Source organism: Limulus polyphemus, unplaced genomic scaffold, assembly GCF_000517525.1.
Source record: "Limulus polyphemus unplaced genomic scaffold, Limulus_polyphemus-2.1.2 Scaffold1994, whole genome shotgun sequence".
Classification (NCBI taxonomy): Eukaryota; Metazoa; Arthropoda; class Merostomata; order Xiphosura; family Limulidae; genus Limulus; species Limulus polyphemus.
Genome location: NW_013667604.1, coordinates 72,603 through 86,485, shown reverse-complemented (window position 1 = coordinate 86,485; position 13,883 = coordinate 72,603). Strand labels below are relative to the sequence as shown.

The following is a 13,883-nucleotide window of genomic DNA, read 5'->3' as shown; positions in this document are numbered from 1 at the left end:
TATTTCTAAGTCTTTTCATTGTTGTTTTCATAATTATTGTCATTTTTTACCACTTGTTTCTATGGTATATTTAGGTGAAATTGTTTTCATAATTATTATCATTTTTTACTACTTGTTTCTATGGTATATTTAGGTGAAATTGTTTTCATAATTATTATAATTTTTTACTACTTGTTTCTGTGGTTTAGGTGAAATTGTTTTCATAATTATTATATGCAGTCTGATTCAAGCTCGGATAAGTAGGAGTTCAAGATCTGTGAATCGATGATACCATGCAGTCTGATTCAAGCTCGGATAAGTAGGAGTTCAAGATCTGTGAATATGTCTGGCTGTTATGTTTGTTATAAATTGGTGGACAGCTTTGTTAACTTATGCTATAATCTTGGCTTTGTATATATTCATATCTCACAGGAAACCAGGTAGGTGTATATAAGTGGGTGAATTAATAAATTCATACAAGTACCAAACCGTTCTTTACTGATTCATTTCTTTTGAGAAAGGAAAATCTTGCTGCAATCAGCAAAAAAAAAAATTGTCAAATAATCAAATAGTCTAAGTTTGTAGAGTTTTTATTCTGTTATTAACTGATTTCTCTGGTAAAGCCAATCAGGGATTTTATGAAATACAAGTTAACTCAAATGATTTATAAAAGCATTTTATCAGCTAGAATAAGATGAAAATCATTTTTCAGTAGTCAAACGTGTGTAACTGAAAGAATATTCATAAACTTCTGGTTTAGTAGTAATTCCTTCTGTGCTGGTAAACGTAGTTTTTGTCAAGTGTTTATTGTGTGAAATACTTATGAAGTTTATATATATATTGATTTTATTATCCAGTGTTTAAGAGATGGTTAGAATATAAACTGATTGGTAATTTCTAGAACATTTCAATCCTATTTGCAATGATATGCAGATACATGCATTAATTAAGTAATGAACCGTATATTAGTTAATTTCTAATGACTTTCTACTTTTAACTAAATTCAAATAATAATGTATGTATTATGTAAAAAAATCATGACTATAAAGAATTATTTCAGGCTAAGAAATTTGTGTTTCGATACAAAAGTAACAGATTGAACACAAAATTGTACGAAATTATTTAAAAATCTTGAAAGAACTACAACAATACCTGATTGTAAACTTTCAGATGTGAATTGGGGCTCTTCTACTCAAGCCCACACATACAAAGATGCCCTTACTTCTGTTCTCAATTTAAACCAGATTCAAGAACACGTAAAAAACTACAGGTAAGTATTGCTGTGTTTTCTGTTACTGAGATTTGAAGTACTTTTCTTGTGGATTTGACATCATAAATTTAACATGAACATACTGAAGTTTGCAGTTTGTTAAAATGTGTTATCAAATGTAAGTATTTTGTATAATGGGATTTAACTTTTCTACTAACCTCTAATGAATAAATTAGTTTGGTTGGTTTTTTTTAGAGCAAAGTCACACTAGGCCCACCTGCTGTGTCCACCGCAGGAAATCGACCCCCCCTGATTTTAGTGTTGTAAATCTGTAGACTTATTACTGTCCCACTGAGGGATGAATAAATGATAAATATAATAGGGATGAGTATATGAGAAATATAAAACTTAGTTTAATTTCATCATAGATAGGGAACTTTGAAATCTTACATATTTAATGCTTATAATTAATTTTATTTTGTTTTTACACATATCCAGACTGTAAACTCACTAACTGAATATTGTTCAAATGTGTAACTGTCTTTCTGCAATACAGTAGTTTACAGATTATGCTGTTTTATGCATTTTGACAGTATGTACGTGATGACATATTTTATTGTTAATTTTATTTTAAGATTAATTAATTAGCATCAGCAATGAAACAGATTCTTCAATTGAATGTTTTTCAATACTACGGTAAAGCTGGTCATTAGCGAAGTAAAAATTAAGGTGACATGAAACAAGGTAAAGAAGCCTAATTGTGTTTTCTTCTCTAAAGCATAAATGTGCACAACGAGTGAAGTAAAGGTGAATTCATCCAATTTATTTCATTACTGAACGTATATTTTATTCATTAGAAGCATAGCTCCTAATTGAACTCTTTGTGCTTAGATTTTTCTTAAAGGTTAACTGGGCCCGGCATGGCCAGGTGGTTAGGGACGCTCAACTTGCAATCTGCGGGTCGCGGGTTTGAATCCACATCCCACCAAACATGCTCGCCCTTTCTGCTGTGGGGCATTATAATGTGACGGTCAATCCCACTATTCATTGGTAACAGAGTAGCCCAAGAGTTGGCGGTGGATGGTCATGACTAGCTGCTTTCCCTCTAGTCTTACACTACTAAATTAGGGATGGCTAGTGCAGATAGCCCCTGTGTAGTTTTGCACGAAATTGAAAAAACAAACAAATAAAATAAGATTATCTGTGGATAAAATTTCTTTAAGTTGAGTTTAATACAAGAAAATTAAGTTATACTACTCTTTGAAGTGGTGCACACACATCTACTTAAAAATTAGTTATTGTTCTCTATCAGGGAAATGAAAATGTGTTTTTTTTGCATGAATGATAATAAGTTTTAAAACAGTTACAAATATTCAAGCGCTTTATCAGTTATTTCAAGGCATATAGATTAACCTTAAGACTTGAATATTTTTTGTATTGTTTTAGTGTAATCTTGAATATAAAATGCAATAATCAATACATTTATATTTGAATCTTTGCATAATTTTAAGATATATTACCTCATAACTTACAGGCCTCAGATTTTGGTGTTGACAGGAAAACCTACAAGTAGGCCTTCCCTAATAGATTTTGTTTACAGCATCACCAAGAAACTAAGCCTTATGATCTGTGGAGATGTTCATAAAGTAAGTTTTTCTACGAATTGTAAGTGGATTATCTAATGGTTTGACTTGTGTATGCGTAATGGTCACAAGAGGTTCCAGGTACATATTATAGATGTAGCAATTCAGTGTAAATTTAACATAAAGTTCTTAAAAACGAAATTTATTTTTTGCCTTCATTTACTTTTACCTTTTTACAACTAGCTAAATTGTGCATTAAGCTTTAGTACTTAACAATTTTAATAAAAAGCATTAGATTTTGTTTTGTGCTACTTTAGATTTGAAAAATTCTTCTGAATGCACGTAAGGTTATTATAATTTAGAGGACTGGTGAATAAAAAAATTACAGGTAACGTTTATTGTAAAATTACATTTAAAACTCGCAAAACCAGTCAAGATTTTGTGAGTTTTAAATGTAATTGTACGATAAGTGTTACGTGTAATTTTCTTTATTCATCATTCTTCTAAATTATATTGTTCTTACCCAGGTTTATGAGAAACATTTTTTTTGTATCTTAATTAGGAAAGATTAAATCAGCGAGAACGGGATAATCTTAACCGGGAAGCGTATCAATACTTACAGAAGAGAAAAGTCAAAGCCTTTTACAGCTTGATAGAAGAAAGCAGCTTCTCGAGAGGAGTGAGGTCCCTTATACAGGTTTGTGTAACACCAAACTTCCAAATCTGTTATACACTGTTATCATGAGAGTAAAATTGAAGCTTTTTCGCAGTGTATTACTTAAGGAAAAGATTACTGGTTTTCTCTTAAGTTTCTTTCTTGACTCTATTTACATGGTGGGGGTAAAGGTGTACTTGCCATAATGACCTTTTACAGAGTACCATTCAACAAGGTATTATGTATTTGATGTCAGAATTATCAACTATTCATTTTACTATATATTAATAACTTAGTGACAGTTCATGGTAGAGAAGAGAAAATACCAGATACAATATACAGGGTTGCTGAAAAAAAAACATCAATCAATATGCATTTTGGAGGTTCTATGCAATGTGCCAACAGCATGAAGGACAAAAAGTATTTTTATTTTACATATGAACATCATCTTGAACTCCTACTTATCAGAGCCTGAATCAGACTGCATGGTAGCATCAATTCACAGATCTTGAACTCCTACTTATCAGAGCCTGAATCAGACTGCATGGTATCATCGATTCACAGATCTTGAACTCCTACTTATCCGAGCCTGAATCAGACTGCATGGTATCATCGATTCACAGATCTGAACTCCTTCTTATCAGAGCCTGAATCAGACTGCATGGTATCATCGATAACTGCACCTGACAAGCTAATCCACATGTTGTAGTACTTGTAAGCTGGACGGAAACCTGCAAACAAGTTATTTTCGTTAGTAACTATATATATATATTCATGTGTAATTTACATAAATTGTATGCTGTATAAAAATAATATCTAGAATAAAAGTTTTGCAAGGATCATTAGCTTCTTCTTTTCATTTTGATTTTCTCACTTTGTTATGATAAATGTATATTTTGTGAACTGAAAGACCTAGAAAGATCGTGTCTCTCCCTCAACAAATAGACACTATTTCTACTTCATCCTTCTGGAATATGGGTGGTCCAATGATGAATGATTTATTTTTTCTTATGCTTTTATTTTACTATATTGAAACATAATGACTTGGTATGGTAAATGTAATGTAATGAACATTTAGCACATTGAAGTTATCCATAAATTTAAGAGCAATAAAATTATAGCAATGTATAATATCAGTGTTGTCTTCTTTTTTAAGCAACACATGTTTGCAAAATAACTCAAAGGGTGGATTAGAAACTACTCTCTGAAATTTTTCAGACATCTGAATGTTAGCTTAAACTTTACAGTAGTGAAAAGACACTGAAAACCTCAATATATAAATTATCAGTAATCACAGAAAAAGTTACAGTATAAATTATTAACTACAAATATTGTTAGAAAGTAAGTAGAATTATGCTGAGCAGTTATGTTTTAGCTTCAAATGAAACTTTATGCATGTACTTTTAATTTTCTTTTCAAAGAGTGAGAGAAATAAAATTGCTTAGATTTTAATTATGTTTACTTTTGCATAGAACCTAATGCCTTGTAATGTTATAAATATATATGTTCTGGCATTGACAACAATAAAAAAAATATCAATGGTTTTACTTCATTATAATTCCTGATAATTATGATATTTTACACTGAACTATCAGATCTTAAATTCTTTATTCGGTTCTATTACTACAATATAAGAAGTATAAATATGATTGAAATCTTTCAGTGTTTTCCACACTGAAAAATAAACATACTTTGACAACTTTAAGAATACAAATATTCACAGAAAGAAATTTTATAAAAGAAGCTGATTATAGTCACTAGTACTTCAAAATAATTTACTGTTAAACATTTTATTGAATATATAATGGTAACCATGTCATAATTATTGTGCAGTTTATACAAACATATATATGCAGACTGAATTCTTAAAAATAAACAAGAAAATATTCACTATAATGTAATGACAGGCAAAATCTTGTTTAGTTTATATTTTGTTAAGAAAAGTAACATACATTCAAAAAGATATAAATTTATAAATACATAGACACACAAACACCATACCAGCAACAAGAGTTAAACAGAGTTAAGAACTGTTTTGTAAACAAATGGTTTCAACTTACCTGGAGACCTGGAGTATGTTGCATGAAAACAGGAAAAGTTAATCAAACAATATGCAGCAAGGAAGAAGTTAGATATAATTGGTGCTATTGCATTTAACTCTCCTGTGAAAAAAAAACTAAACTCAGAGATATACAAAGATTTGACAATTGAATGTATAATTTAAAATGCTGAAAAATATAAAAAATACCCAAAAGATTCTGATTATAGTACTAACATATTTGCATAAAAAACACAGAAATATTTTATACTTTTAGGCACAAAAATACAATACAAAGAATTAGATTATAACAGAATAAAAGCTAAGACTCATAAGTGAACAAATAAAGGATAGTTTAACAGCTATACAATACAATACAAAGAATTAGATTATAACAGAATAAAAGCTAAGACTCATAAGTGAACAAATAAAGGATAGCTGTTAAACTTTAAAATATTCCATCAACTTTTCTGAAAATGTATGATAATTTTTATATTTTAGGGCTAAGATTAAAAAACTACATAATAATTAAAACATGTATATATGGTTTATAATTATTATCATTAAACAAAGCAAGATTTCCTTTTCAAAAATACATAATACAAGAATCTTCTGAAACAAAAAAATATTATCATACCAATAATGATGCAAGCAAGAGCTATCACAAAAGCCAAAATGTATCCTCGTCTTGGTTCTTCATTTTTTCCATATCCTTTGGCAAAATACTCAAATTTGGGGAAAAGTTTATCTTTGCATAGAGCCTATAAAAGTAATAGCATGCTATTATATATTTGATACTTATTTTAAATTTACACTATACTCCTTTCTATAAAAAAAACAAACAAGTTATATTTCCTTGAAAGTCCATTATTTATATTGCAAAAAAGAGTTATATAATATTCCAAGTGAAACAAATTTAGTGAAATTTGTTTAATTATTTAATATATAATTTAAAACAATATATTTAAAAAGATTACAAGGTCAAACAGAAATTCAAAATTACCTGGAAAACCTTTGGAGCACTAACAAGACTAGCAAGAGCAGAGGACAATGTTGCTGCAAAAATTCCAGCATAGATTATGGGACCAAATGCTGATATTAATTCCATAGCCTCAAGAAGAGAGAGAAGTAAAAGTAAAAAAAAAAAAAGTTAATAAAATCATAAGAGAAATGTAGTTAGAGTGGGAGAATATAGCTTTACTGAATTAAACATGGTGGTAGTGACAGAGGTAATAGAAATATAAACTTGCATGTTATGTATAAGAAAATGAATAATTTTGCACTAAATGAAAGAATAGAGTAGCTTCTGGAACAAGAATTCACCTGATAAAAGTTCATTAGCCCATAAGGACATATCCCTTCAGATCCTAATGAGCAGTTTCGTATCAATTCAGTTGTTCCATTTACAACAAAAAACTCTTCTCCATTGGCATCACGAAGAGAAACACAACCTGCAATCACAGCAAACAATATGTACGATATTCCCGTAATGAAAATGGCTAGAAATGTTCCTTTGGGAATGGCCCGTTGTGGATTCTAGAAAACAATAAAATATAATAACATTCTGTGTACTCTGTTCAGATTTATGGAAAGCAATAAATTGTAAGTAATTCATTATAGAGATCAATGTGGTAAAAAATGTTCACTTCAGCTCTATAGGTTGCTTGACCAACACAGTTTTTGTAAGTAAAATGTAACAATTTAGTAATGTATTTTCTACAATAAACATAACTGTGTCACAGAGATAACCAATTTCCCATCTGTGACACAACAAAAAACATCTATTGAAAATCTTACGTAATGCATATTCACATTACAACCCACAACATTTAATATGTTTTAATGGATGTTCATGGCTGATGCCTTGTTTTTGATTTCTAAAAGAAAATGGTCAAAATACCGACAGCAACTAAGTCCGTCTTATTATCTTCATTTTAATTAAGAGTGAAAATAACATTGTTCAATACCACTTATTAAGCCCCAAATGTAACATAATTTGTAGATTACTTAACTGTATTAATCTGATACTCAAATAATAACATAACCTATAATCAAAATTATTTTTAGTCACTATAAGGAGACAGAGTACAATGGTCACAGATATATGATAATTATTAGGTGGTGTTGTACACTTACTGTGTATACTACATATAAAATATTTCCACAGTAGAATACTTGTATTAAAATCAATGATTTAAAACAGTTATGTTACAGGTTATAAAGACAAATAGCTCACAAATATTCAGATCAAGAGGTATTAATTTTTACTTTATGTTTGTTTCTTATATTATGAATATGCATTGAATTTACAGCAATAATGTGAATAACAAAGATTTAATGCTAGAATTCAAAAATAATTTCAAAACATGCATGATTACAATGTCATTGACCAACACAATATTGTTCTAGCTAATTTGTGCATTTAATATAAACATTGATGAAAATAAACAGCTGCAGAAGTAAAAACCAACAATGATCACACAACTCAATATTCACAAAAAATAATCAATAATGCAATATACATGTAAAAATTGCTTAAAACTTTACTGTTTAAAACAATGCTCAAAATGAAAAATAATGACTATATTTTTTCATTACTTTTATATACTATAACAGCCACATGTAAAAAGTAAAATGCATAGAACAATTATACTGACATGGTTCATTTCTGTAGTAAATGAAAACATTTTTGTTTGGTTTCCTGCATCCCTAAGTCTTTCTACATGCGTACAAACTTTCACAGAACATTATTAACAAATATTTTCAATACAGTCCACTTTTGTAGCTGCTAAGTACTTGTACAGTACATATGATACATTTGTTACATATTTTTAATTACTGTCAATCGTTACATACAACTTCTTACTTTCTTTGTACCTGAAATGCAAAGAACCATTTTGAATTTATTACTATTATTATTATTTTTTTAATTTCTGGATGTTTGAGTACTTAAAACTTACAGCTAGATCCCCACTGATATTAGCACCTGCTAAGATTCCTGTTGCTGCTGGGAAAAATACTGAAAACACAGAGAAAAAGTCCTCTCCTCTGAAAGCAGGCTGAATGTTTTCTCTGATTGTAGCACCTAACAACAAATCAAATGTTTTCAATTCAAAATCAATTGATTTCACAAAAATTTAAATGTATGTCTAGGATGAATACATGAAGAAAAAAATTGAGTAAACTGTTTTAACATGGGCAAAAAAAAGCCAAAAAATTGTGTATCATATAATTTTTGTATTTGCTCAAGATAATTTTCATCAAATATTTGTAGGGAAAATGTAAATCAACAATTAAAAATTTATGACATTACTTGTTTTTATTCTTTAGGACCATAGTTACCAAAGTAGAAATTGGTAAAGACAAAGAAAATTGCAACTGTACATGAAAACTGACAATATATTGATTGCTGAATTCTTGTGTATAATTGAAAAACAACTTGTGAAATTTAATTTTTTTGCTGAAGTTTTAAATAATGATATTTTATATAATTGTATATATTGGTATTTGTCATACTAGTATGGGCAAGTAAAATTAAAATACTAATGAAAACACGTTACCAAACATTACAGCACTACTTCAGTATGAATAAAAATTAATACATGTAAAGATATAGATCACAATTTGAAATATATACATAAATTATATATATATATATGGGCAGGTAAACAACAGATACAACTTATATCCCCTAAGCATTGATCAGAGTTGATCAAACTATAATTTTCTCAGTGTGATCAGTTTCATTTTTCTAAAACAAAAATTAATAAAAAATAACAAACAGAGCTTAGCATTCCAGACTTCTTGGCATCATTAGTTACACAATCTATAAAAATACAACAACACTTAATTTTATGAACCACCAACTTGAAAATTTCATCATGCATTGAAATAAGATAATCAGATTTGACGACAAGAATACAGTACAGCATGACTTAAAAGTACGTCTTTGATTAATCTGACAATATTTTGAGTTAGTTATTGAAAGAAACCAAATGCTAGACCAATGCTCTTTAAAAGTTATGAATGTTTTTACTTTTTGGATCTATAATTTATGTCCCATAATCTATTTGCTTATCATTGTTTATTTTATCAGCTTGAAAAGCACAAAATAACTTAAGTCAGCTTGGTTGTTTTTTTTATATTTATGAGTAAACTGCTTCTACACACATGTATACTCTACTTATGTTACATTAATTAAAAACTTGTTAGGCTTTCATTAACTAATTTACCACTTACTCATATTTTCTATTCTTCTACTTATCTGTGATTTCTGATACAAAGACACACACAGAAACACTGTTAAACATTTTATAGCATGAATTTCTTATTTAGATAAATAAAAGAAATGTCAAAAACTTTTGATCAAGAAAACCAAAAATATTTAGCATGAATTCACTTATTAGTTTATTAAAGTATCTCAACACTACACATATGAAGAGAACAGAATACATGTACAACACTAGAAATACTTACCATCCCAACCCACAAACCCTCTAGCCTGTTGGGTGACATTTGGTGAAAGGACACAACCAATCAAAAAGTCCCCCATGGCAGTCAAAAGTATAATCAGCAAAACAATTTGGGCCTAAATGAAAATTTATCATTTTGGTCTATTAGAGACATTCGTGATTAAAAAAAAAGGATATTATTTTGGAATAAGTCTATTGCTCAAAATATAAAATTCAATTACTTTAAAATATTAAATTATCTAAAAACAAGTTCATATTATGAATAGAAATTAAAATTTTATGAACCACTTCAACATTGATTAACAACCATATATTAAAAGTAGGCAATTTCACTGTGTTAAAATACATAATATACTAAATAGTGTACTGAACACTAAAAATACAATATAGTAATTTTTCTTAGTGTTACATACATGTTTATTTTTTATAAAATGTTATGTTCTTTTGCATCCCACACAAGTTAGAGTTCAATATTAACCTGAATATAAGATAAGCTATGGCTACCTTACCTGTAAAAGTTGTTTGCTAGAGAGCTCTACTGACACTGATATATATATGTTGTATTTTTGGTTTTATTTCTTTTTAAGCACTGTGCCCACTGTAGGGATCAAACTGAAATCTGTAGTGCCCTTAGCCGTCAATCTCAACCATTGAGCCACAAAGTGTACACAAATGTTATGTAAATTGATTTTCAGAAATGTACATTAATTGGTAAAACTTTCAAAAATACACATGTAACTAAATTAGCCAGCAAAAGAACTAATATGCACAAAAAAATCTGCTTCAGACAAACACTTAGGGTCAATCTTCCCAAAGTTGTAGCTATTATAGATATTATAATTTAATGAATGAGTTGCATAATTGGTAAAAAAAGAACATATGTCCAGTTTATATTTATACTTTAAGTTACACTAAATGTATAGATAACTGTCTAAACTAACCTTCTATGATGAAATAGTGACAAGTTTTATGTATGGACCAAATTTGATTTTTATTTAAGTGTCTAATCAAAGTAATTTTTAATTAAATTACCTTTGATTCCCACTGAGTTCCAATCAAAGCTATTCCTAGTAAAACTAATACTGTTGCACTTCCAATGATGCGAACATCATTCATCCCACCATCAATAATAACTATGTTAAGAGACTGGAAAAAAAACAACAACAACAACAACATATAATTCAAGATATGTAATAGAATGAAAAAAACAAAAAACCCTTAAACACATTACTTTATCATCATATCAATAAATTACATTTACAATAATGAAATATTTGAAAAAGAGTAATTGCTAACCATGGTATAACAAGTCATAACCTGCTTTTATTGTGAAAAAAAAAGTAAAATTATGTCCAGGTGTCATGTAAGCCTCAATTTTTAATGATACAGAAAAACACAGTAACTTTCTCAAAACATAGAAAGAGACAGTTATAGCTATATCATTACTGCTACGAGGAATTGTTGAAACATATTGTTGAAATAGTACATATATATATATTAGATTAATAAAACATGTAATGCTATTTTAATCTATTTTTTTACTTTATTGTTGAGCAAATACCTTTCAATTTAAGCCAAAGATAAAGTTTTAATTTCACTATCATAGTGTGTGAAATATATATATATATTCATGGATTCATTTTAAAGGAAAACAGAAGTAAACTGTATGAAAGTTTTGTTATTTGAAAGCTACTACATTGATATAACTGTGATTAACCTAAAATGTTACAAAAAGGAGTACCAAATAATCATATTGTTATAATAACAACTTAATACACAGATCAATCAGCATCAGTCTCAAGTGTATTAACATCTTAATGCCATTTTCATCATCATTCTAAAATAATTGAATGGTTTGTACAGTTACAATAATCAATGGTTAGATGTATGCAGGCACAAAATTATTAGAAGAAGTCCTGCAGCTACACACTGTCATTTTCTAACTTGTTTACACTGAATGTCAGTGTAATAGAGGTGAGTGATATCCTTCACTTTAATGTGTACATCTGCATTAATCTAAAGTATTCTATTGATAAAATATTCATCCATCTTTCAATTTTGACATCAATTTTGATAGTAACTACCACATAACTGACATTATGTGACTGATTTTATTAAAAGCTTTCTTTGTGCAAATCAATATCAAACCTTTCTTTACACACATATTCTATAACAATATAAGGTTATTCTTATGAAAGAAATAATAATATTTCAATTTTTGCCTGAAACTGAGGAAATACAACTAATGCATTAAAAATGTCTATAAAACACATTGAGATGCAAAATGTTTTACACAACACAGCTTTGGACCCATACACATGAGAAAAAATATTACTTGCAAACTGTTATATCCTGATCTCCAGCAGTATGAACATTTTAAGATATCTAACATAACTTGTCTCAGAAAACCAGAACTAAAAATATTTTTCTGTAATCAAAATACATACAAATCTCTTAGAATTTCACTTAAAAATGCATGACAGCTTACCACAAGCAAGTCTCTTAGGGTTTCCCCAAATCCAACAACATACATGGCCACAGCAACTGCATTTGCCAATGAGAAGATCAAACCTATAGCTCCCCCAAATTCTGGTCCCAAACTCCGTGAGATCATATAATACGATCCACCTACGAATACAATACTGATAATAAATATTTGGGTGAAACATATTAACTCAATCACGAACAGTGAGCACCTTCTAGGTGTTGAGTGTATTCCTACAAGTCCAATTTAAAGATGTAATGACAACAACTATTCTATTTCAACAATTATTAACTAACAAGTATTTTAGAATTGATATCTTGTAATTTTGTTATAGTTACTTTTGTAATTCACAAAGAAAAATGGAAACGTATTCTAAAATTTCATATCTTTGTGGCTCTCAGGAGTTTCTTCTGTAAATAATGCATTTATAGATTTGTTTAGAATTTTTTCTCCACACTCCAGAATATCTGTTTACATTTGCTTAGGGACTACCATCCATTGAGAATATAATTATCTATGTTTGTTCTTCACATGATTTTCCTTCTCCGTTAGTGGTTTTATTACTACAGCTCTTTCTTCCTACCCTTTTATGATGTCACAATATGTGGTCTGAACAGCTACTAATGAAGCTTGAATTGAAAACTAATATAGGAAACATTTAAATTTGATTGGATTAAGCAGATTATAAACCATTTATAACAATGCAGATTAAGTAAAATGGTTTAAGAAGTAATTTATGGTTTCTCAGGTTACTGACTAATTGGAGCTCCTATAGCAGTGAACAATAAAATCTAATTGGAAGTACAGAAACATTCAAGCAAACAGTTGGGAATCTATTTATAGTTTCATTTGATGTTATTTTCTGTTCATGTTACATTATATATGTTTAAGAGTTACAGACATTTTCTTCTCCGAGATCTCAAGTAAGCTTAGTTAGGTTAAGCAAGTATGGTAGGTGATAAAATATTTCAAGGACTCAAATCCTTATTCATTAAAAATTACACAGGCCTGTGATGGTTTTATTGTTTTTGAAATTTTTACATGTTCTACAGTAATTCCGGTATGCTGAATTTGAAAATGATATCCATTTTTGTCCATCACGTACAGATTTTTCACAAAATGTTTTAACACAATACATGAAAGAATACGTAGTTTTGGGACTAAAAGACATAGATTTCACAAAAGAAAAATCAGAAAGAATGAGGATGCATATTCATTTGACATCAGTTTGTTTGTAATTTTGTAAACAAATGTAATAATAAAAAATGTTTATTATGGTAAATGAAATAATAACTTGATCTCAGTAAGATTTTTTTTTCTTCCCGATTTGTAAAGAATCCTTACAGGATAGAAAAAAAGGAATACTATTTTTGAAATCTCTGCAGCTGAATTATGGAAAATCTGTTATTAAAACCAAAACAGCTTTTATGAAGTTTAAATTCACAGGCCTGTGTTATTGTT

The 13,883-nt window shown here is 28.9% G+C and overlaps 2 protein-coding genes across 2 annotated transcripts in view; one reads left to right on the top strand and one right to left on the bottom strand.

Annotated features, from left to right (window-relative positions):
• Nucleotides 1-3,660, top strand: part of LOC106465595 (solute carrier family 12 member 2-like) — a 49,684-nt gene extending 46,024 nt beyond the window's left edge. The window contains exons 17-20 of the mRNA XM_022393526.1: nucleotides 322-419; nucleotides 1,150-1,249; nucleotides 2,724-2,835; nucleotides 3,335-3,660. Coding sequence (XP_022249234.1) covers nucleotides 322-419; nucleotides 1,150-1,249; nucleotides 2,724-2,835; nucleotides 3,335-3,517 — 493 coding nt within the window. The 3' untranslated portion in view covers nucleotides 3,518-3,660. The remainder of the gene's footprint in view (nucleotides 1-321; nucleotides 420-1,149; nucleotides 1,250-2,723; nucleotides 2,836-3,334) is intronic.
• A 376-nt stretch (nucleotides 3,661-4,036) lies between these two features.
• The window catches only part of LOC106465594 (solute carrier family 12 member 1-like), a 46,309-nt gene continuing 36,462 nt past the window's right edge, over nucleotides 4,037-13,883 (bottom strand). Inside the window, exons 2-10 of the mRNA XM_013925828.1 lie at nucleotides 12,426-12,565; nucleotides 10,970-11,083; nucleotides 9,942-10,053; nucleotides 8,426-8,550; nucleotides 6,789-7,001; nucleotides 6,469-6,576; nucleotides 6,103-6,226; nucleotides 5,488-5,589; nucleotides 4,037-4,158 (exon numbers count right to left, since the gene is read on the bottom strand). Coding sequence (XP_013781282.1) covers nucleotides 4,037-4,158; nucleotides 5,488-5,589; nucleotides 6,103-6,226; nucleotides 6,469-6,576; nucleotides 6,789-7,001; nucleotides 8,426-8,550; nucleotides 9,942-10,053; nucleotides 10,970-11,083; nucleotides 12,426-12,565 — 1,160 coding nt within the window. The remainder of the gene's footprint in view (nucleotides 4,159-5,487; nucleotides 5,590-6,102; nucleotides 6,227-6,468; nucleotides 6,577-6,788; nucleotides 7,002-8,425; nucleotides 8,551-9,941; nucleotides 10,054-10,969; nucleotides 11,084-12,425; nucleotides 12,566-13,883) is intronic.